The 22,349-nt window shown below is 36.0% G+C and overlaps 1 protein-coding gene across 3 annotated transcripts in view; it reads left to right on the top strand.

The window, feature by feature from the left end:
• Positions 1 to 20,600, top strand: part of gnao1a (guanine nucleotide binding protein (G protein), alpha activating activity polypeptide O, a) — a 103,610-nt gene extending 83,010 nt beyond the window's left edge. Inside the window, exons 5-8 of one of the 3 annotated variants that reach the window (XM_039684007.2) lie at positions 1,224 to 1,352; positions 4,663 to 4,792; positions 15,744 to 15,897; positions 18,282 to 20,600. In XM_039684007.2, coding sequence (XP_039539941.1) covers positions 1,224 to 1,352; positions 4,663 to 4,792; positions 15,744 to 15,897; positions 18,282 to 18,469 — 601 coding nt within the window. In that variant the 3' untranslated portion in view covers positions 18,470 to 20,600. Of the gene's footprint in view, positions 1 to 1,223; positions 1,353 to 4,662; positions 4,793 to 8,427; positions 8,582 to 10,039; positions 15,167 to 15,743; positions 15,898 to 18,281 lie in introns of those variants that run through there. The other 2 variants (XM_039684009.2, XM_039684008.2) reach the window with 2 other exon arrangements.
• Positions 20,601 to 22,349: the final 1,749 nt, after the last annotated feature.

The following is a 22,349-nucleotide window of genomic DNA, read 5'->3' as shown; positions in this document are numbered from 1 at the left end:
ACGATCCCTCAGAAATCATTCTAATATGGTCTAGCATGTGCCTGATTATAATATCATAATTACTGATGAATTACAAATGTCATGGTAAACACAATAAACAGTGTGTTAGTTGTGCTAGGTAAATAGCAGGTTTTTTTTAAAAAGTAAATAAATAATGTGCAAACTATAAGCCAAATGTACATGGATTTTTTTTTTTTTTGGGGCTGTCAAACGATTAATCGCATCCAAAATAAAAGTTTGTGTTTACATAATATATGTGGGTGCACTGTGTATAATTATTTTATATAATTATGCACACTTGCTTGTATGTATTTAAGAAATATTTTCATGTATATACTGTATATAGATTTATATATAATTTATATTATATATAAATATAAATATTTTATATATGAATAATATTTTTTCTTAAATATACATGCATGTGTGTGTATTTATATATATATATATATATATATATATATATATATATATATACACAAAGTAATTATACACAGTGCACCCACATATACTGTATTATGTAAACACAAACTTTTATTTTGGATGTGATTAATCGAGATTAATTGTGTATATATATATATATATATATATATATAAATTATATTAATAATTAAATAATTATATTAATATTAATTTTTTTTATATATATATATATATGTACACACACACACACACACAATTATATATATATAATTATTTTGTGTGTATATATATACTGTATATATATATATATATATATATATATATATATATATATATATTATAAAATGACAGTTACTTTATTTTATATATATATATATATATATGTACACACACACACACACACACACACACACACACACAATTATATATATATATATATATATATATATATACAATTATTTTGTGTATATATATATATATATATATATATATATATATATATATATTATAAAATGACAGTTACTGATTTTAACACTTGATTAAGATATTTTGTGGCTGATTAGTGAATAAAATATACGTTTTTTGCACTGAAATGCAGCATTGTTTAGTGAATTCACCCCACAATCTCTTAAGAGACTGATGCTTTTATGATTTGAGAAAAACAGCAGCAACTTTTGGATATTCATGGTTGAGAAGTTACTAGTATCTCAAGAGACTTTTATTCTTCATGTGAATGACAGTTTCTCAGACTCTGTGGAAAACTGTGGGTCCTAACAAGCTGTCTTTCATTCTTCCTCCAGTTACTTAGACAGTTTAGATCGGATCGGTGCTGCAGACTACCAGCCCACAGAGCAGGACATTCTGCGAACTCGAGTGAAGACCACCGGGATTGTAGAAACCCACTTCACCTTTAAGAATCTGCACTTCAGGTGAGACTGATTGGTGTGTTAAGGTACAGCGTGTCTCTCTCTGGCTGTTAGAGTACTACAGTTGTTATCCTTTTCACTCATTCATGAATCATAATCAGGCCATGGCTAGATAAAATAGTCTGATTTAATATATGTGTACGCAGACTCTTTTCAGCAAAAAGTGTTTTTAACTCTCGCATTACAGCTGAAGTGGTTATAGACCGTGATTATGCTTCGAGATGCTTATCTCCAAACACTGCCATTCTCTCACTTCATATCAGCTCCTTATTCACAGGTTTTTTTTTTCTTATAGCCTGTGAAAATAGAAGACTAAAATAAAAAGTGTTGATGGGGTTGGACAGACAGAGCTGCCACATTATTCTGAAGACAGATTTAACAAGACGTCATACTGTTATGGCAGAAACTAGGGTTTAGAAACAGAAACACATGTTTTCAAGCTGATACTAGCATCTGAATGACAGATCCACTCATAATATTGAATGGAAATCATTACAGATTTAAGATTAAGGGCTTTTATAGCATATTGTTATATAATAAAATGCAGAGTAGTGGCGAAAAGTGATGATTTTTAATTTAATTCTGTTTTAAAGATTTTGTAATCCTGTTGCGTAGTTGTGCTTGGAGGTAGCCGTTTTATTTGTGATAACGTTATAAAACATGCCAACTTGTGTGGACGTCATTTTTGGCCAGACTGTCATGCAAGTAGTCAATGTATGTAATGAAATGTAATTTTTTGCAGAATAATTTTGTCAGATGAATACCTTAACCAAGTTTAGTGTTTTGTTCTTTCCTCATATTTAAATGGTTAAATCAAACTTGTTGGGTCATTAAAAACAAGTCCCCGAACCAACCCCATTAAGACATCAATTTTGGCAACTACTTTGTAAAAATTTTGTTTTAATGGATAATCATTTCGCTTTAGGGAAGTTTTTGAGGAGAAAACATCACGTTAGCTGTGTCGTTCAAAAGTTTGGGAGTGGAAATATTTAAAATGTTTTTGAAGGAAGTCTCAGAAAGGTAGCATTTATTTCTTTTTTTTATATAAAAAATACAGGGAAATGGTAATATTATGAAATGTTATTCATTTAAACAACTGTTTTCCGTTTGAATGTATTTTATTTATTTTGTGGCAAAGCTGGATTTTCAGTAGCCATTATTACTCCAGTCTTTAGTGTCACATGATCCTTCAGAAATCACTCTAATATGCTGTATTTTCTATATTCTACGATGAATAAAAAAGAGCTGCATTTATTTGAAATAACTCATTTTAAACATTATAAATATTTAACTTTACTGTCACTTGATCAATTCAATGTGAATTATTACTGAATAAAAGTATTAAAGGGTTAGTTCACCCAAAAATGAAAATTAAGTCATTAATTACTCACCCCCATGCTGTACCAACCCCGTAAGACCTTCGTTCATCTTCGGAACACAAATAAAGATATTTTTGATTGAATCTGAGGGCTGGATCACTCTTCCATAGACAGCCTGAGGGACTGCCTCTTGACGGCCCAGAAAGTCATTAAAAGAAAAGGTTTAAATATTCCATGTGCCTACAGTGGCTCAACTATAACTTTATCAAGCGACGAGACTACTTTTTGTGCGAAAAAAAAAAACGTAAATAACGACTTTATTCGACTTTCCATTACTTCCTTATGGGCGCATGCGCGAGAACTGAGACGAGACCGTTCTTCTTCGACTACTTTTTGTTACCGGCTGCTCACCGCTTAGGAGTTTTACCGCCCCCTACCGTATAAGATGACGTACTGATATAGCCGGAGGCGCAAAACGTTCTGTTTACAAGCAGTACGTCATCTTATACGGTAGGGGGCGGTAAAACTCCTAAGCGGTGAGCAGCCGGTAACAAAAGGTAGTCGAAGAAGAACGGTCTCGTCTCAGTTCTCGCGCATGCGCCCATAAGGAAGTAATGGAAAGTCGAATAAAGTCGTTATTTACGGGTTTTTTTTCGCACAAAAAGTAGTCTCGTCGCTTGATAAAGTTATAGTTGAGCCACTGTAGGCACATGGAATATTTAAACCTTTTCTTTTAATGACTTTCTGGGCTGTCAAGAGGCAGTCCCTCAGGCTGTCTATGGAAGAGTGATCCAGCCCTCAGATTCAATCAAAAATATCTTTATTTGTGTTCCGAAGATGAACGAAGGTCTTACGGGGTTGGTACAGCATGGGGGTGAGTAATTAATGACTTAATTTTCATTTTTGGGTGAACTAACCCTTTAAATGGCTCATATAATACTATTTTAAAAGTTCATTATTTTCATTGGCTGAAATAGAATAGCTAACATGCTTTGATGTTCAAAAAACACATTATTTTTCATATACTATGCATTATTAAAGGGAAAGTTCACTTTGAAATTAATTTTTGATATGTTTTATCTTACCTCAAGGGCATCCAAGATGTAGGTGTCTTTGTTTCCGCAATATTTTAAATTTTGATATTTTTAGGTCAAACCGTTCTTGTCTGTCAGTCATATAATGGAGGTCTATGGTCACCACCTCAAAGAGCATGCACAGAGAAGTCCAAATTAAACATGATTTAATGACCCATAAATAGAAGTTCACATTGATGGCCTAAGACACGCAACGAGCGGTTTGTGTGAGAAAACGAACAGTATTTATATCGTTTTTACCATTGTAATTGGTCACAACCTATGAAGTGTGTGTCGGAAACGTGACAGCCCTTACCGTAATCGCGAGCTTCAGCTTCCAAGGCTTCTATAGGGTTTGTAAACACACAGTTAATATGAGTCGGATTGTGAAAATGCGGATGTTCAAGCCGTTCGATTGAAATTAACTTTGCAAACACAACATAAGCAGAACGTTTGATAGTGGGAAGCAGTCTGCGTTGTGTTCTCCCAGTCCCAGGTTCAGGAAGCTTTCCTTCATAAAATGTGCTTTCCACAAGCAAACACTGAGTTGTACTGCTCAGGAACAGCTTTATAAACACATCTTAACCTCGGGTTTGCTTTCACATCCAAACACACCCTGAAACCTCGCCTTCCTTCTTCGCGTATGCCTTTAGACAGGAATTATGCAAATCTTTCACATTGTGACTTGTACATTGAGGAAGTAATATCTGTTGTTTTAGGCAGATCTGGGTCACTGTTCTCCATTAGATAAAATAAACACATGCACAAACAAATACATTACACACTAAAGGAAACGAAAAAAACAGTAAAAAGTATTATATGACTCCATTACTTTCTTCAAAAAACAAATCTTACTAACCCCAAGCTTTTTAATGGTAGTGTGAGATGCAGTGCATTATTGTGACTGTGGTGTCTTCTCAGGCTGTTTGATGTGGGAGGTCAGAGGTCGGAGAGGAAGAAATGGATCCACTGTTTTGAGGATGTGACTGCCATTATCTTCTGTGTGGCTCTGAGTGGATACGACCAGGTGCTCCATGAAGACGAGACCACGGTGAGCACTAAATGCACATTATGCTTTGAGTTTATGCTCTGTGCTTATGCTCTGAGTCTGACACACACAGGCTCATAAATAATTGCACGTGCACTGTGTTTCAAATATACTTTTTGCACACCTAACAAACTAGGAAAAATTATTCATGGGTATTTGAACATGTTTCCTCCTTTGTAAGTTGCCTCAGATGAGATGTTTATCACAAATCCTCTGCTGACATAATTATCTTCAAGTTGATCAAAACACTGTAATCACAATCATGTGACCATGATAAAAGTGTGCTGTGTGATCATCCACGGCCTTATAATTAAATAAGGGCCACGGACCTCTAAATAGCTGGTTTTTAGAAATGTTTAAGGTCAGTGGCATTTAGAAATCAGCCTCCATTATGAACTAACTAAGCGGCGTATTCGGTAATGTGTATACTGTGTATGTGTCATCTTTTGCATACTGTAAAATTCTTAGAAATAGTCATCATCAATAATGAATAAATAAGAATATTTGATAACTGTATTTCTATTCCAAAGTTTTAACAAACTTACTGTTACAAAATACATTTCACTATAGGTTCAAATACACTAGGTTTATATAATAATGACTGTTGGTCATCCTTTACAACTGTCTGTGGGTTTTACTAATATTTAAAGGGATAGTTCACTTTGAAATACATTTTTGGTATGTTTTAGATTACCTCAAGTGCATCCAAAATGTAGGTGTCTTTGTTTCCACAGTATTTTCAATTTTGATATTTTTCGGTCAAACCGTTTGTCTATCAGTCATATAATGGAGGTCTATGGTCACCACCTCAAAGAGCATGCACAGAGAAGTCCAAATTAAACATGATTTAATGACTCGTAAATGTAAGTACACATTGATGGCCTAAGACTCGAAACGAGTGGTTTGTGTGAGAAAACGAACAGTATTTATATTGTTTTTACCTCGTGTAAGTGATCTGACGGCACGGGCACTTCAGTCCAATTACTTGGACAAGTCAAATAACGGCATAGCTTTGAGTATTATGTCTGTGTTACAAATGCCTATCCCATACTAAATAACTGCATATAATGGGTTCTCAGAGTGCTGGAGTTCCCATGTGGTCACAAAGGTTCAACATTTTTCTAGTTTTTTTGTTTTGTTTTTGTTTTTGCTAACACTGGCCGTCTTCTAGGTGTTCTTGTGATGTTGTCATTAGTTTAAGACAACAAGTACTTTCCTGGGATAAAATGGTAACAACTCAATAAGTTCCCATTAGTTCCCTAATTGTTTTTACAATGTTTATTAGGGGTTCATGAAACCCTATTGTAATCAATCTTCATTAATGTTAGTTCATTGTTAATTCATGTTATCTCAGGGCCATTAAATAATGTTCAAGTTTTGTTCAAGTTTTTTTTTTTTAATGATATAGTTACATTAACTAAGATTAACAAATGATTTACTATTAATTTAAAAGTTTTGTTAATGTTAACTAATGTTATCAAATGGAAATGGGAATATTAAATAATAAATAGAAATAACTAAATGAAGGAAACTCTTAACTTTTTTTAAGTAATTAAGTTTTTTTTAAATGTATATAGGCAAATTAAAACTTGTAAATGGCAATATGTTTACATAAAATTCAACACAAAAAGCCATACAAACTTATTGTTAAGGTCTATGAACATTTTTACAGTGTCCTTTAAAAGAAGAAACACATAATTATTTGTTTCCCCACACAATCGGTTGGTTTTGTGACCGTGGCAGGTGTGATGAGTCACAGGCCTCAGATCTGCCTAGACACACTCTCTCTCGACAAACTCCGATAAGAGAATTTTTACAACATCAGAGAGATTTACAGTGATGTGTTTTGGATATAGGAGGGCTTTTATGGCTAGAAAAGAGGACACCCATAAATAGAGCAACTCTCACACGCCCGTATTCATCTGGAAGTGATAAAAAGAGAAGACGGATTCTGTAATTATTCTGCAAGAAAGTCCTGGCGAAACAAACGGACAGAGATAAACACAGATTCTATGAATACACACTCTCGCGTTTGTCTTCTGACATTCTGTCCCAAATTTCCTCCTGTGCACCCTGTGCCCTTTCCTCCTCCATTTCAACAAGAAAACATACGTTTATTTCCTTCAAACACTCTGCGCTCCTTTTAAGTTTGACCTGTGTGAGACTTTTTTCGTCTGTTTAGAGCTGTTCCTTTCTTCATGTATGGGACGATTCTGCATTGCTAGACTATTGTTTAGCATTTCAGTGTGTGTGTGTGTGTGTAAATGTACGTGAGTCTGAACAGCAGTGGTATCTGGGGGTGGGAAATGTGAGTGAAGTGTTGGGTTCTGGTGCATGTCCGGTTCCGCTCAGCTGCTCCTGTGGCCTCCAGCGGCCACCTCTGCATCTGCGTCTCTCCTTCAAAACATCTCAGCTGCTCTCCTGTCATCTCTCGCCATCGGCTTTCTTCTCTAAGCAATCGCTAAACAATCCAGCCCAGCTCTACAGACGGCCCTTCCACAGGTATGAAATTATCGTTGAAGTGCATACTAAAAAGAGTTGGAAGCAGTAGGGTTTATGTTGCGCCTCGCGGTAATTTAAAGGGATAGTTCACCTAGAAATGAAATCATTTCAACAAATATTCTACACCAATGGGGTCAGATATTGTTTTGGACCTCTTTGACTTTCATTGTATGGATGAAAACAATTCAGATCATCTTTTTTTGTAGATGATTCACTTTTCAAAAAACTTTTGCTGATAATTTACTCGCCTCCATTTCATCCAAGATGTCCATGTCTTTCTTTCTTTAGTCGAAAAGAAATTAAGGTTTTTGATGAAAAAATTCCAGGATTTTTCTCCATATAATGGACTTCAATGGGAACCAAACGGTTCAAGGTCCAAAAGACAGTTTCAGTGCAAACTGCAAACTGTTCAAAGGCCTTTAAACGATTCCAGACGATGAATAAGGGTCTTATCAAGTGAAATGATCGCTCATTTAATAAATATATTACAAAGTTTAAGTTTTATAAGCTCAAATGCTCACCTTGCTCTGTTCTGTTCGAACTCGTTCATCAAAATGAGTCATTTGGTTCATTCAACGAATGAAACGAACGAATAGTGTTTGCTTGTGTGCTTGTTTCTGAAATATGCCAGTTTCAGTCATTAAATTTCTTTCCAAAACCACAACTTCTAATCGTCTGACCTCGTTTGCTCCTGAAATGACCGGACGCATCAAAGAGAGAGTCACTGCTTCCAACTCTGAATTCATTACCATTCAGATGACAAACAAATAATGAGCAGAATAATCATTTATTAGTCACATATGGAAATAAGGACAATGTATCTTTACACTTTTCCCTTTATAAATAACATAAGATTCACTGTATGAGATGAGTAATTCATTCTTCAGATAGCGGAATATGTTTTTTTTTCCTTTTCTGGCTTTTTTGCTGTTCCTTTCTTTTCTTTTCTTTACGTTTCTGTTTATATCTGACTTCATATTCTGATTTTGCTCTTCGAGTGTGATTACATGTGGATTAGAGCGCCTGAGAGAGTGTGTATGGGGGTTTACTCAGCTATAGTTTGGAGACAATTTTGTGAGTTAAATTTGACAAAACTGAAAAAATCTGTGTGTAAATGATGTTTTTTTTTTCTGCAGAACCGCATGCATGAGTCAATGAAGCTGTTTGACAGCATCTGCAACAACAAATGGTTCACAAACACCTCCATCATTCTCTTTCTCAACAAGAAGGACATATTTGAGGAGAAAATTAAGAAATCTCCCTTAAGTATCTGCTTTCCAGAGTACACAGGTAAACTCATTATACACCGCTGTTAATCAACAGAAGGAAAGGACAGATAGGATGGAAATACTAAATAATTGATGAGGAGATGATTGGAGAAACAATCTTCAGAAGCCAATTAGCACAATACATCTTCAAAACCATCCTGTTAAGGCCCTTGCACACCGAGTCTGAAATTCACGTCCGAAATTGACTCAGTTTAAATTTACCGAATTTTTACGCACTTCAAAAAATAAATACGACCTCACGTTATGTCAATCGCGCTTGCACACTGCCTACGAAACTTTCGTCCGCCATTAAAAAAATCGAATCGGATTTGATTTTCTGTGTTTTTCGCAAGGAGTTTAAAAGGAGTTTGAATGATGTCTTGATGATTCAGAGCCACCAAATCAGGAATACGAAAAAAAAAGAAAAAAAAAACGCATATGAAAATTTCGGACTCGGTGTACAACGGCCTTTACTTTGTTCATTTTTGATGGATTCTCACCCATAATCTGGACAGCCTGCATTTCTTTATTCTCCAGCACTGAGGAGAAAAAGTCATCTGTTATTTTCAGTTCATTTTAGATCTGAGCTCTTCCTCCATTGTTGCTCTTAAAGGGATACTCCACTTTTTTTTGGAAATAAGCTCATTTTACAACTCCCCCAGAGTTAAAGAGTTGGGTTTTACCGTTTTCTAATCCATTCAGCCGTTTTTCTGATATTTAGAAGAATATCAGTAATCATACAGTTTCTGGTCTCATTGACTTCCTTACTAGGAAAAACTATATACTATGGAAGTCAATGGGACCAGAAACTGTATGATTACTGATATTCTTCTAAATATCAGAAAATCGTCTCAATGGATTCGAAAACGGTAAAACCCAACTGTTTAACTCTGAGGGAGTTGTAAAATGAGCCTATTTCCCAAAAAAAAGTGGAGTATCCCTTTAAACATTCCCTCATTCTCATTACACTGAATGATATATGCGAGACAAGCTGCACAAACAATCACAAATAAGTTTGAGAAACAGAAATAACGTTCTTGAAACTAGGAACTATATTACATAATTTTCTCTGCCTCGGGAAGTTTTTTAAATAATAATAAAAAATCCTGCAAGATTTTCTCCTTGGCTGTGAGATCGAGAGCAATTGTAACACTAGTTACGTAATATGTTTGGAACTGAAAAATTATTCAATTATGACGTAATGTAACCTTTGCTGTAAATACACTTTCAGACAGCTAAAATAATTTGTATAATATATAAGTTATTATAAAGCTATATAAAGTATGACAGCAATTATTTTATTACTTTGTAAAATATAATAAGTGTTCAGTTTCCAGTTTATATTTACCACAATTCTTTTCTACTCTCTTTTGTCCTTCTTTATCACCATTTCTGGATCACCCACTGTTTTCTTTTATTCACTCCTTCCTTTATTCATCTGCTGCTTTTCCATCCTTACCTGACTCATCCTGTGCTGCAGGTTTGGACACATTCACGGACGCGGTGAACTACATTCAGTCCGAGTACGAGAGTAAGAACAAGTCAATTGAAAAGGAGATCTACTCGCACATCACCTGTGCTACAGACACAGACAACATTCAGTTTGTCTTCGACGCCGTCACTGATGTCGTCATCGCTAACAACCTGCGCTTCTGTGGTCTTTACTAACTCACAGTGACGTCCAGCTCTTTCACAGCCCCACAATACTCGGATATGTGACTTAATGTCCTTGTTTTATACTTTCAATTGTCTCTATTGATGTCCATCAGGCCGTTTGATGTTCTTTTATGAGGTGGGAACTGGGTCATATCTGGTTATCTCACAGAGCTGTTTTTTTTTTTTAATTTATGTGCTAAATTTGAACTCAACTATTGATTTTAGGTACATTGTTACAAATATGTGATTTGGATGTCCTTCCTGGTGTGTAAGAGAGAGGTCAGGAGATATTTTGAGGAAAATTGGTGCCAAACTTCCACTACTTGCTACTTTTATCCTTGTAACTGAGCTTGAAGATTCAGACCTATCATTTTGTCCTTATTGCACGGTATGCAGATTAATGATACCAGATTAAATGAGGTTATATGGCAATATTTTAAATTCTAGTGATTATGTAGGTGGCACTATTATGATGTTGAATTCCACGAATATTCACATGCTGGCTCATTTTACATGTGTTCTGAATTGGCATCTCAGAGTGTTGATGAAACACTAGGCTTGACATTTACTTGGCATTTAGAAGAGAGTGCAAATGTCCTGTGCCCTGAGCCAAACCACAAAATGTTAGCCTTTTAGCGTAGCAAAAAAAAAAAAAAAAAAAAAAAACAACGGGACGTGTTACTCTGCAAAATTTTGGACATTGGACCCATTAAATAGTACACACACAAAAGGGAAAAAGTATTTGTATTAACTTTTTATATTGTGTTGAGAAAAGACAAAGCTGATTCGTAAGGAGAGAAGAGCTACATGCTATCACAATATCACATTCGTCCAACTGAAGCAAGTTGTTTCTATATAATATATACAGTAGTGGACAAAAGCGCTGTCCGGCCTAGGAAATTGGCATCTTCACACTTTATTTAACTTACTAAAACTTTATTATAGGTTTTGTAAGCATAATGCTTAGTTGTGCTTTGAGTCAATAGTTTTAATGAAACATGGCACATTGTGTGGACATCATTTCCTACCTGCCATAGAAAAAAATTATGAATACATGGAAAATCAAGAGAGAACCAGCAAAACTGGTTATGTTGTGGTCAGTATGCTTTTTTTCTGCAAACGTTTTTCTATGATTTTTTTGTGTTGTCAAATAAAGCCTGTAGCTACCCCAATTTTGCCAAATACTTTTCAGATAAGTACCAGTATTAAAGGGATAGTTCACTTTGAAATTTATTTTTGATATGTTTTATCTTACCTCAAAGGCATCCAAGATGCAGGTGTCTTTGTTTCCACAATATTTTCAATTTTGATATTTTTCGGTCAAACCGTTTGTCTATCAGTCATATAATGGAGGTCTATGGTCACCACCTCAAAGAGCATGCACAGAGAAGTCCAAATTAAACATGATTTAATGACTCATAAATGTAAGTACACATTGATGGCCTAAGACATGAAATGTGTGCGAAAACTACAGTATTTATATGGTTTTTACCTCTTGTAACCACAGCCACGTCCAAGTTATCTGAAGGCAGCGCTTCGGTCTGTGCAAGCGGAAAAAAAACATTTTCTGTTGATATATATCGAAATCGTCTCCAATTGCAATTTCCTGTCTATCTAAATATGTTTAGATCTTCACAGTGAAGGTTAACACTTCTGAAATCAGTGATGTACACGTGCGAGAAATCACTTCCGGGGCTTTCTGGCACTTGCTTTCCGGCGCTTGAGTACTTGGACGTGACTGACTACAAGAGGTAAAATAGTATAAATACTGTTCGTTTTCTCACAAACCGCTCGTTTCGTATCTTAGGCCATCAATGTGTACTTACATTTACGAGTCATTAAATCATGTTTAATTTGGACTTCTCTGTGCATGCTCTTTGAGGTGGTGACCATAGACCTCCATTATATGACTGATAGACAAACGGTTTGACCTAAAAATATCAAAATTTAAAAACTACTGTGGAAACATCTACAACTTGGATGCCCTTGAGGTAAGCTAAAACATACAAAAAATTAATTTCAAAGTGAACTATCCCTTTAAGTTTAGTGTTTTATTTTTCCCTCATACTGTATTACTGTATCACATTTTGATGGTTTGATTGAACTAGTAGGATCATTAAAAACACCAACCCAAGCCAATCCCCACTGAACATCACTTTTGGCCACTCCTGTACACTATATAGGCCTATACAGTATATTTATGTAATTAATCACAATTGATAGCACCTAACTAAGACTTGTAATATATTTTTATTTTATAATACACATTTTCACATTGAATCTCCAAATAAATGTAGAAACAGCAAAGACGGTATATTTGTTTATTTTCATCTTTACACTGAGAACCGTGAGTGAAGGCCATTATCACTGATACTAGTAATGCTACTGATGTCTCTATTAAATAGTTTTTTTCTTAATTTCTAGCCGTTCAACATTACAGTATAATTGAAAGCAATATTTATTTAATATTAATTAGCTATAAAAAATATCTTCACAAACCCATTAAATGTCTCATTTAGCTGTGCCTCTATACACGGACATTACATTTTACGGTTGGTAAAACATTTTTTAACGCTTGGTGAAAGTCTCTTATTCTTACCGCTTCTGCATTTATTTGATCAAATGTAAAAGCATATATATTGTCAAATATTACTACAATTTGGATTTTTTTTTCTCTATTTGAATGCTTCTTTTTTTATACTTTGTGTAACAATATAAAACTCTTTACTGTTACTTTTGATCAATTCTATGCATTTTTTGCTGAACAATAGTATTATTTCCTTTTATGTATATATCAAAATCTTACTGACCACAAACCTTTTGTATACACACACATACAAAATACCACCAGAATCACACACCTGCAACAACTGGAGAAGTATGTTTCATATTAGTATGACTGAAGTGAATGATTCACTGAGCTCTTTCACCACACGTTGCTGTTTTTTGTGTAATCTCGCTTGATTACCTGGTCACAGTACGCAGTAGGGTTAGTCATATCTAGAGGCGACACAGTTTTAAGTATAGCGCAGCAAGCCGTGATATTAGTCATTGCAGGAATATGACTGCAACAGGAACTGAATGAACCGGAGCTGAGAAACTGTTGCTTGCCCTAGAATAGGCAGGCGTATGATGTATGATGACAATAATTCACTGTGCCATATATGCTTTGGACGTTTGCTGCTATGAGTGTATGTGAACAGCACTTTTAATCTTCATCTCCCTAAACAATCACTTTAGTCAGTGTGTGTGAGTTATACATCAGATTTTAAGGAGGATGGCCATTTCAAACTATATTTTTTTGGCTTTTTAAATCTTGTGCAACACAAATTTTCTTTTGATGGTCCACTTTTGACAGTCTGCTAACTATGAGCAACTTTGCAACAACATCTCAACTAACTGAGTATTAGTTGACTGTAGACTTAGGATAGGTTAGGATAGGATTAGCTATAAGGGTTAGTAGAATAAGTTGACAGGTAGTTGCAAAGTTACTGATAGTCAGTTGGGAAAGTGTTAAAATAAAGTGTTTAAAGGAGTTAAAAAAAACTTTTGCTGATAATTTACTCACCCCCATGTTATCCAAGATGTCCACGTCTTTCTTTCTTCAGTCGAAAAGAAATTAAGGTTTTTGATGAAAACATTCCAGGATTTTTCTCCATATAATGGACTTCAATGGGAACCAAACGGTTCAAGGTCCAAAAGAGTTTCAGTGCAAACTGCAAACTGTTCAAAGGGCTTTAAACGATTCCAGACAAACAAAGTTTTTCAAATCTTTTTCCGAGTCAATTCGTTCAATTCGTTCGTTGAATGAACCAATGACTCGAAAAAAAGATTTGTTCATTATGATGAACGAGTTTGAACAGGAGAGTCACACAGAACAGAGCAAGGCGAGCATTTGAGCTTATAAAACTTAAACTTTGTTGTTGTTTTTTTAAATGTAGAGATTGTTTTGCTTGATAAGACCCTTATTCATCGTCTGGAATCGTTTAAAGCCCTTTGAACATTTTTCAGTTTGCACTAAAACTGTCTTTTGGACCTTGAACCGTTTGGTTCCCATTGAAGTCCATTATATGGAGAAAAATTGAGTTTTCATGAAAAACCTTAATTTCTTTTCGACTGAAGAAAGAAAGACATGGACATCTTGGATGACATGGGGGTGAGTAAATTATAAGCAAAAGTGTTTTTAAAAGTGAACTACTCCTTTAAACAAGTAAAGCGTTGGCTGATATTAGCGTTGCAGACCATCTTCTAATACTTTAATGAGAGTTAGTTGACATGTAGTTGCAAAGTTACCTATAGTTAGTAGAGTGACTAAAGTGGACCATTGAAATGAAATGCTACCAGAATTGTAATTTGGCACCTGTAGCACAGCATGAGTAAAGTAAAAGACCTGACCTACAGTATATCCTTTAGCTTTGACTGTCTTTGGAGGGTTCAAGCGTAATAATTTGCACCCTGACTTCAGTAAAACATCATCTTGTGTGATCTTTAAACCTCAGTCTGTTATTAGCTATGGGCTAATACTGCTTCAGCCATTTGGTTTAATTAGATCATAAATGAGGGTTTCCTCGATGTACTGTATGCTGAATTGTGCCAGCTATAAACAGTTGTGTGTACTGTTAAGGCCAGTGTCAGTTCTGAGCAAAATTCAGTCATTGTTCGGGTCCCTTATTGGTCAGTGCATACGTGTTGGCGTATAGTTACTTTCATTCTAGCACTTCGTAAACGCCTTTGACTTCAATCCGAAATTGATCAGCCATAAAATTGATGATTATTTTAAAGAATGTAAAGCAACAAGACGGATGGATTATGTACATTAATTACCAGATCAGACACATAATTAGCTCAGTGGCCAAGAAAAAGAAACTCAAGGGTAATTGAGTCTGTCCGTTTCTGAGGGACAAAGGGCAATCTGTTCCTTGGCCTTTAGCCATAGCTGTTGGTAAATGTATCCAGAATCCTTTCATCAGACTGACAAATGTAATAAGTCCAAGCGGTACGTTATGCTAATAGCATAACTCACTTGAAATGCCACTTGCGTGTAAAATTGCGAGTATTTGATTCTGATTACGAACAGATTCTCCCGTCAAACATCTTACTGAACTCCAATCACCCACCACTTTTTGTATGTTTGTTTTTGTCAAATTGCTGTAATTATTGTTTGGATGTGTCTCATTGCTGTGATTATTTATTGAACAATGGATGTCTATTTATATGACACGAATGAATAAAATAGTCATGAAATCCGAAGTGTGGCGCTCATTTTTTGAGTACTGCTTGTTTCCGAGGACATAGTGCGGTGAATCATCGTTATTGGAGTGAGAAGATGATACTCATTTCACCAAACTGTTATCAAGACCTACAAGTATCTTTGATCACATGATGTGGCTAATGCCAATATTTGGACTCTTGGGCTTCCTCTAGTTGCTTATCTTGACTCTTGCTGTTTATATATCTCCACTAAGGGTTTTTCTCTCTGCCTCTTTTTCTCCGTCTATCCTGCTTTCTGGTTTCTTTTCCTCTCGCAGAATCGCATGCACGAGTCTCTTATGCTGTTCGATTCCATCTGTAACAACAAATTCTTCATTGACACTTCCATCATTCTCTTCCTCAACAAGAAAGACCTGTTCGCTGAAAAGATCAAGAAATCCCCCCTGAGTATCTGTTTCCCTGAATACACAGGTAAGAATGCCCTCTGATGTTATGGTTTTAGGTTTAACGCTAGACTCATTCTGGAGCCTCTGTAACGTGGGAGGCAAAGGATGTCGAGCAGGAGCTGGATCTTGCATGTGCAGTCATGGGTAAAAGGTTGGCACAGAGGGATGTCTGACAGAACACAAGTCACTGCATCCGTTACACCCATTCCACCCTCGGTGTTGCTTTCTATGGAAAAGGCATTCGGTCGCTGAAGTCACAATGAAAATGTAGTTTCATTATTTGCAAATATCTAACCGAGTGTTTTTTAAAGCACACTTTTGACAGAAAATGTTCATGAATGAATTAGTTACACTACATTTTTAATATTATAATAATGAATCATTAAATAGTACACAACATCTTGCAATTTCTATATATTGTTTAAAATGTTCATGAATGAATTAGTTGCACTACATTTTTAATATTATAATAATGAATCATTAAATAGTACACAACATCTTGCAATTTCTATATGTTGTTTAAAATTAAGAAAAAATCATTTAGACAATGACAGAAAATGAATGTTTAAATTATGATTCTCTTTAATAAATTAATGAATAATGTATAAATACATCAAATATTAATATATTGTATAAAAGTTTGGACAATAATACTACATGTATTTAAATTTAATGTGTAAATTATTTTATGATTATTTATATTTAATTATTCAATCAATTAATAAACAACATCTTGATATATTGTTCAAAATTAGGAAGTACAGTATATGTAATTAAATGTGCTAGTTATATTTATATTTAATCAATAAATCAGTCAATAAATATAGATTTAAACAATATATCATATTGTTCAAAATGAAGGTTTTGGACATTTTGTGGTTGTCAAACGTTTGTGGATCGTGTGTTTAATATGATAAAGCCAGTCTGTGGTTACTTAACTAGGACTAAAAGGATCATCTAGTATTATTACTTGTATGTAGATGCTGCTTGTTTTGATATTTCCTTTCTAATGCAATTGAATTCAGACATTTTTCAGTGTGACTTACATTGTCCAAATCATTTTTGGTCCAAAAGGTCTCGTACATAATACATAGATTCAGCAGCTTGCTTCATAAGGATGTGTAAGAGAACAGAAGAGAAGAAACATTTGTGAATGTCAGAGGTCACCGAGGTCATTTTTAATATTGGGTTAACGAGCGTCTGGAACAGGGGTGTCCAGTCTCAGTCCTTATCTATCACTGTCCTGCACAGTTAAGCTCCAACCCCAATTAAACTCCCCTAAACCAGGCATACTCGAAACTCCCAGGCAGGTGTGTTGAGGCAAGCTGGAGCTGAACTTAAAGGGATACTCCACTTTTTTTTTTTTTTTTTTTTTGGAAATAGGCTCATTTTACAACTTTCCCCAGAGTTAAAACTGTTGATTTTTACCGTTTTTGAATTCATCCATATTTTTCCTATTTAAAACTTGACTTTTCTGTAGTTACATTGCGCACTAAGGCCGACGGAAAATGTAAAGTTGCGATTTTCTAGGCTGATATGTCGAGGAACTATACTCTCATTCCTGTGTAATAATCAAGAAACTTTACTGCCGTACCATGAGTGCAGCAGGCGTAATGATATGACGCAGCGCCTGAAAATAGTCCCCAGCTCGATAACTTCCAATGCGACCGGGACTAAGTTTGTGTAGTTATGTCCTGCTGCACTCATGGTACTCTCCTGTTCAAACTCTTTTATCAAAATGAACAAATCTTTTTTTCATGTCATTTGATTCATTCAACGAACTAAATGAACGAGTTGACTCAGGAAAAGATTTGTTCGAACAGGAGAGTCACGAAATCGCATCACAGAACAGAGCAAGGCGAGCATTTGAGTTTATAAAACTTAAACTTTATGTTTTTTTAATGAGTGATCATTTCGCTCGATAAGACCCTTATTCATCGTCTAAAATCGTTTAAAGCCCTTTGAACAGTTTGCACTGAAACTGTCTTTTGGACCTTAAACCTTTTGGTGCCCAGTAAAGTCCATTATATGGAGAAAAATCCTGGAATGTTTTCATCAAGAAAACTTAATTTCTTTTCGACTGAAGAAAGAATGACATGGACATCTTGGATGTCATGGGGGTGAGTAAATTATCAACAAAAGTTTTTTTTAAAAGTGAACTACTCCTTTAAGACACTTATTCTGACTAGATTATGAGTATGACAAAGTCACGCTAGGAGATCAGCTGAATGGATTCAAAAACGGTTAAACTCCAAAATTTCCCCAAAATAAGTGGAGTATCTTTTTAAAGTGTCCTGAACTAGGACTGAGATTGGACACCCCTGGTCTGGAATGACAAAGATCGTTCATTTTTTAATAGCAGCACATCTTTCTCTCACTTATTCATCTGATCTCTATCTGCCTCCGTAGGTCCAAACACTTACGACGATGCAGCTGCTTACATTCAAGCACAATTCGAAAGCAAGAACCGCTCGCCTAATAAGGAGATCTACTGTCATTTGACCTGTGCCACGGATACAGGAAACATCCAGGTGGTGTTCGATGCCGTGACCGACATCATCATCGCCAACAACCTGCGAGGCTGCGGCTTGTACTGAGGCCCGCCCCCTCCCTCTCGAGCCACTCCTTTGGAAATGATTACTATTGAAAATGCAAGTTGGTAAATAATGATAATGATAATTTTAAAATAGGCATATACAAATATATAAATATATTATATATATATGAAATGTTTTTAGTTTGTCTTTCAAAGAGCTGCCAACAGAACTGATTTCTTATAGAAACCCAGCCTTTATGGTTTTAGAACAAAGTTGGGACCTTTTTTTTTTTTTGTGCGTGTGTTTTTGTTTCCCTTTGCCGTCGTACGTTTCGTTCTTCCCCCTTTTCCATCGTGTCTTTATCGTTTGAACTAAACAACCCTCATTTTCCTTTTTGATAAATGTCTTTCTTTTACTATTTTTTTTAATGTTTTATGTCATTGTATGTATATTTATTACATGAATATCAGTCGGGGGGGGGGGGGGTGTACATGTTTGCCTGGCTATATGAATTTACTTTGACGATAATGTGACATTAGCTGAATCCACAGTTATGCTAGTCTCAAGCACTATGGTTCAAGTCAGTTGTAGCGTGTTCCCGCTCCCGATTTGTAATCACTGTAGTACCGTTCGATATATCGTAGAGAATGGACACACCCACCAGGCTTTTCTTGCGTTTCGTCTACCCGTCCCCGTCCCTAGGTCAGCTTTCTGGGGAAGGTCCCGGCGCAGCTCGGCGCCCGTCGAACCAGTCCGATGATTGCGAGTATCATATCAGTGCCAACCTTCTGAGAATGACGTGTCTGGGAATAGTACTAGAAACACTAGGTCACTGTTATGAAAACTTATTAACATTTTGTCTTGTAAGGAACTTTTACTTTTGTATTGTTGTTGATTAATTTATTAATTTATTTATTGATCATCTGTCCCACACACTTCCTTTGTACTTATTACACCTCGTCCATTCTTCTACCTCTCGTCCATTGTCACCCTTCCCTCTTCATTCCTTCTCTTTCTTAGGTTTCGTCCTGTTTTAGTTGGCTGGGTAATGGAGTCCCCGTCACTGATAGCATGACCCCTCAGCCTTTGTATAAAGAAACAGCTAACCGCTTCACATAGCTAATGGTGCGAAAATAAAATATGAAATAAAAAGAACAAAAAAAAAAAGAAAACCGAAAAGACAGACGCAGCAAAAAGAAAGGGCGGGGTTAGGGGGAGGGTGGGTAGATGTGGGGCTCGGAGAAATGACGTGGAGGCTCATTGGGCTGTCGGTCTTTGTAGGAAGCTATAGATCCTCCATTTCTAGAATCTTTACAAGTAGACATAATTGAGAAAAAAAAAGAAAGAAAAAAAAATGGATGACAATAATAACAACAAACGATGATGATGATGACGACGACAACGACGATGATTACAATACCAATATCAATGATTATTCTGTAATATTATTAAAGGTATATTTCTTGTGCTTTGTAGCTACAGAACTTTTTTTTCTCCCCCTCTCTCCCCCTTTTTTTTCTAAAAAAAGAAGAATTTTGCAAGGGTTCCTGTGATCCACTCTTGAACCGTTCTTACTGACTTACCCATGTTGATGTTGATGAACTGTACTGATTCTTTTTGCCTGTTCGCCCTGCATTGCAATGTCTTTACTTAGCCTGAATTACAGTATGTGTATTGATTTTTTTTTATTTTTATTTTTTTTATTTAAAAAAAAAAAAGTATTTTCTTTTGTTTTCGAACGAACCACTTTTTTTTGGTGGCACGGCCCCGCCCCCGGTGCTGGAGAGGGCGGGGCTGTGCACGGCTGTACAGATTCATGCGCTTTCTCTTGGTTTTTTGAGAATTGTACTCAAACACCTTCCAGGTCTGCATAGAAAAGCACAGCTCTCACCTATCACACGTAGATTTGGAAAGATGTATCTATCCTCCCTCTCTGCCTTCTCAGTTTGAAATCAATGAAAAATAGAAGAAAAAAAACCTGTACAATTACCTACACTACTGTTAATTTTAAATCTCCTTCCCTTCTTTTTTAAATCCTTTCTTTTTCCTCTCCAAGTGAATGCTTTTGTGCTGCTTTTTCTCCCTCTTCTTTAGTGAATGGTTGTTCTTTCATGTGGGATGTTCGTGCTGGAAAACCAATCGAATGTAGTGTTTACATTAAAAGCCACAGTTTTCATGACTACAACCTGGAGCTTTTTGCTTTTGATTGTTATTCATTTCTGCTTTGTCGAATATATTAAGGCCTGTTCACACCGGGACGAATTTCGCGCGTGATATTCACCTACGTTTAACGCCTCATGACTAAACAAAGGGCGCCAATGTGAGTGTCACCAACGCGTAAAACGCCACGCGTAAAAGCTTCGTTTTTTTTAAAAAACGCCTCGGGTCCGTTTTTTTTTTTTTTTTAACATGATCTGACCAATGAGATTGGCGCTTTTGCTCACGTGTTTGGAACTTCTGAAGTTACAGTAAAACACAACTTGGGGGCGCTCAAACACAAAACGGTCTTGCCGAGCACACATATGCATCAGGGAAGAAGATATGCGCCAAGTAGCGTCGCCGTCTACACAGCCAGGAAGAAATAAGACGAGGAAGATGCAAGGCAAGATGAATGTAGAGCTGCTGTTAGAACGTAAAGAACTATGTGACAAACGTGACTGTGACTACAAACATCTTGATAAAAGTGGTATTACAGAGCAAATTGGCGCCATCTAATGTCAGGGAATGAATTTGCATGTTCACTCGGCTCATCGTCAGCGAAAATCGCTTGGGTGTGAACACAAAACGCGCTGAAAAACGCTGGCGAATAACGCGCGCTGATATTCATCCCGGTGTGTGCTGGCCTTTACACTGCTATGATCGCTCAAATGAGGGCTTATGACTCTAATGAGGTGATACAGATACCAGCAGAGATCAGTTAGCATAGGAATGGAAAAAAATGCGAGAAATGTGAACTTATCCACCATTAATCCAATACTAAGGGGCCATTTCAACTAAAAACTGAACTAAATGTATGCATTTTTTATGCAAACTTTAGAAAACGTGTTTTAAAGTGTACGTTTTTGAAAACGATACTGTTACCGCCACAAAAACGTGAATCTGTGAAAACGGTGAAGGCATGCACATGTTCAGTCTATAGGCGCATAGTGTTTCTTTACAAAGTGACACCGCCACCTACTGGCCTGGCGTGAATAATACTGCGTTTTTAGTCATTTTTACGGATCCGTGTGAATAGGGATCAATTGTCATTGTTGTCCTCTGTACAAAGAAAAAACCTTTACGTTTTTAGTACATCGTTACATACCGTAAAAGGACAGACAGTATTTATGATTTAGGTGATCTGTTTGAGAGGGTTGTGTACACAATACTGTTTTCAACTAAATCATACAACTTTATGCGCTTTGGCCTCTCATTTAAAGGGATAGTTCACTTTGAAATTAATTTTTGATATTTTTTTAGCTTACCTCAAGGGCATCCAAGATGTAGGTGTCTTTGTTTCCGCAGTAGTTTCAATTTTTATATTTTTAGGTCAAACCGTTCTTGTCTGTCAGTCATATAATGGAGGTCTATGGTCACCACCTCAAAGAGCATGCACAGAGAAGTCCAAATTAAACATGATTTAATGACTCGTAAATGTAAGTACACATTGATGGCCTAAGACACGAAACGAGCGGTTTGTGTGAGAAAACGAACAGTGTTTATATCGCTTTTACCTCTTTTTCCATTGTTGTGCAAGACTCCTTAGATCAGTATAAAGAACTATAAGTATACTATAAACAAAACTGTTGGCGTCTTAATATGCAATATAGGCAACATGGAGGAAGTGTGGTTGAATCCCAAAGGACATAATTATGTTTCTGTGCCTCTTTAAGTGTGTCTTCAGACAGACGGTCCTGGAGAAAGAAGGAGATCACTCTACACCACAGCTTCAAAAGAGGAA

Source organism: Pimephales promelas, chromosome 10 (assembly GCF_988280905.1).
Source record: "Pimephales promelas chromosome 10, fPimPro1.hap1.1, whole genome shotgun sequence".
Lineage (NCBI taxonomy): Eukaryota > Metazoa > Chordata > Actinopteri > Cypriniformes > Leuciscidae > Pimephales > Pimephales promelas.
Note: the sequence above shows the minus strand (reverse complement) of the source record. Positions and strands in the feature narration are given on the sequence as shown.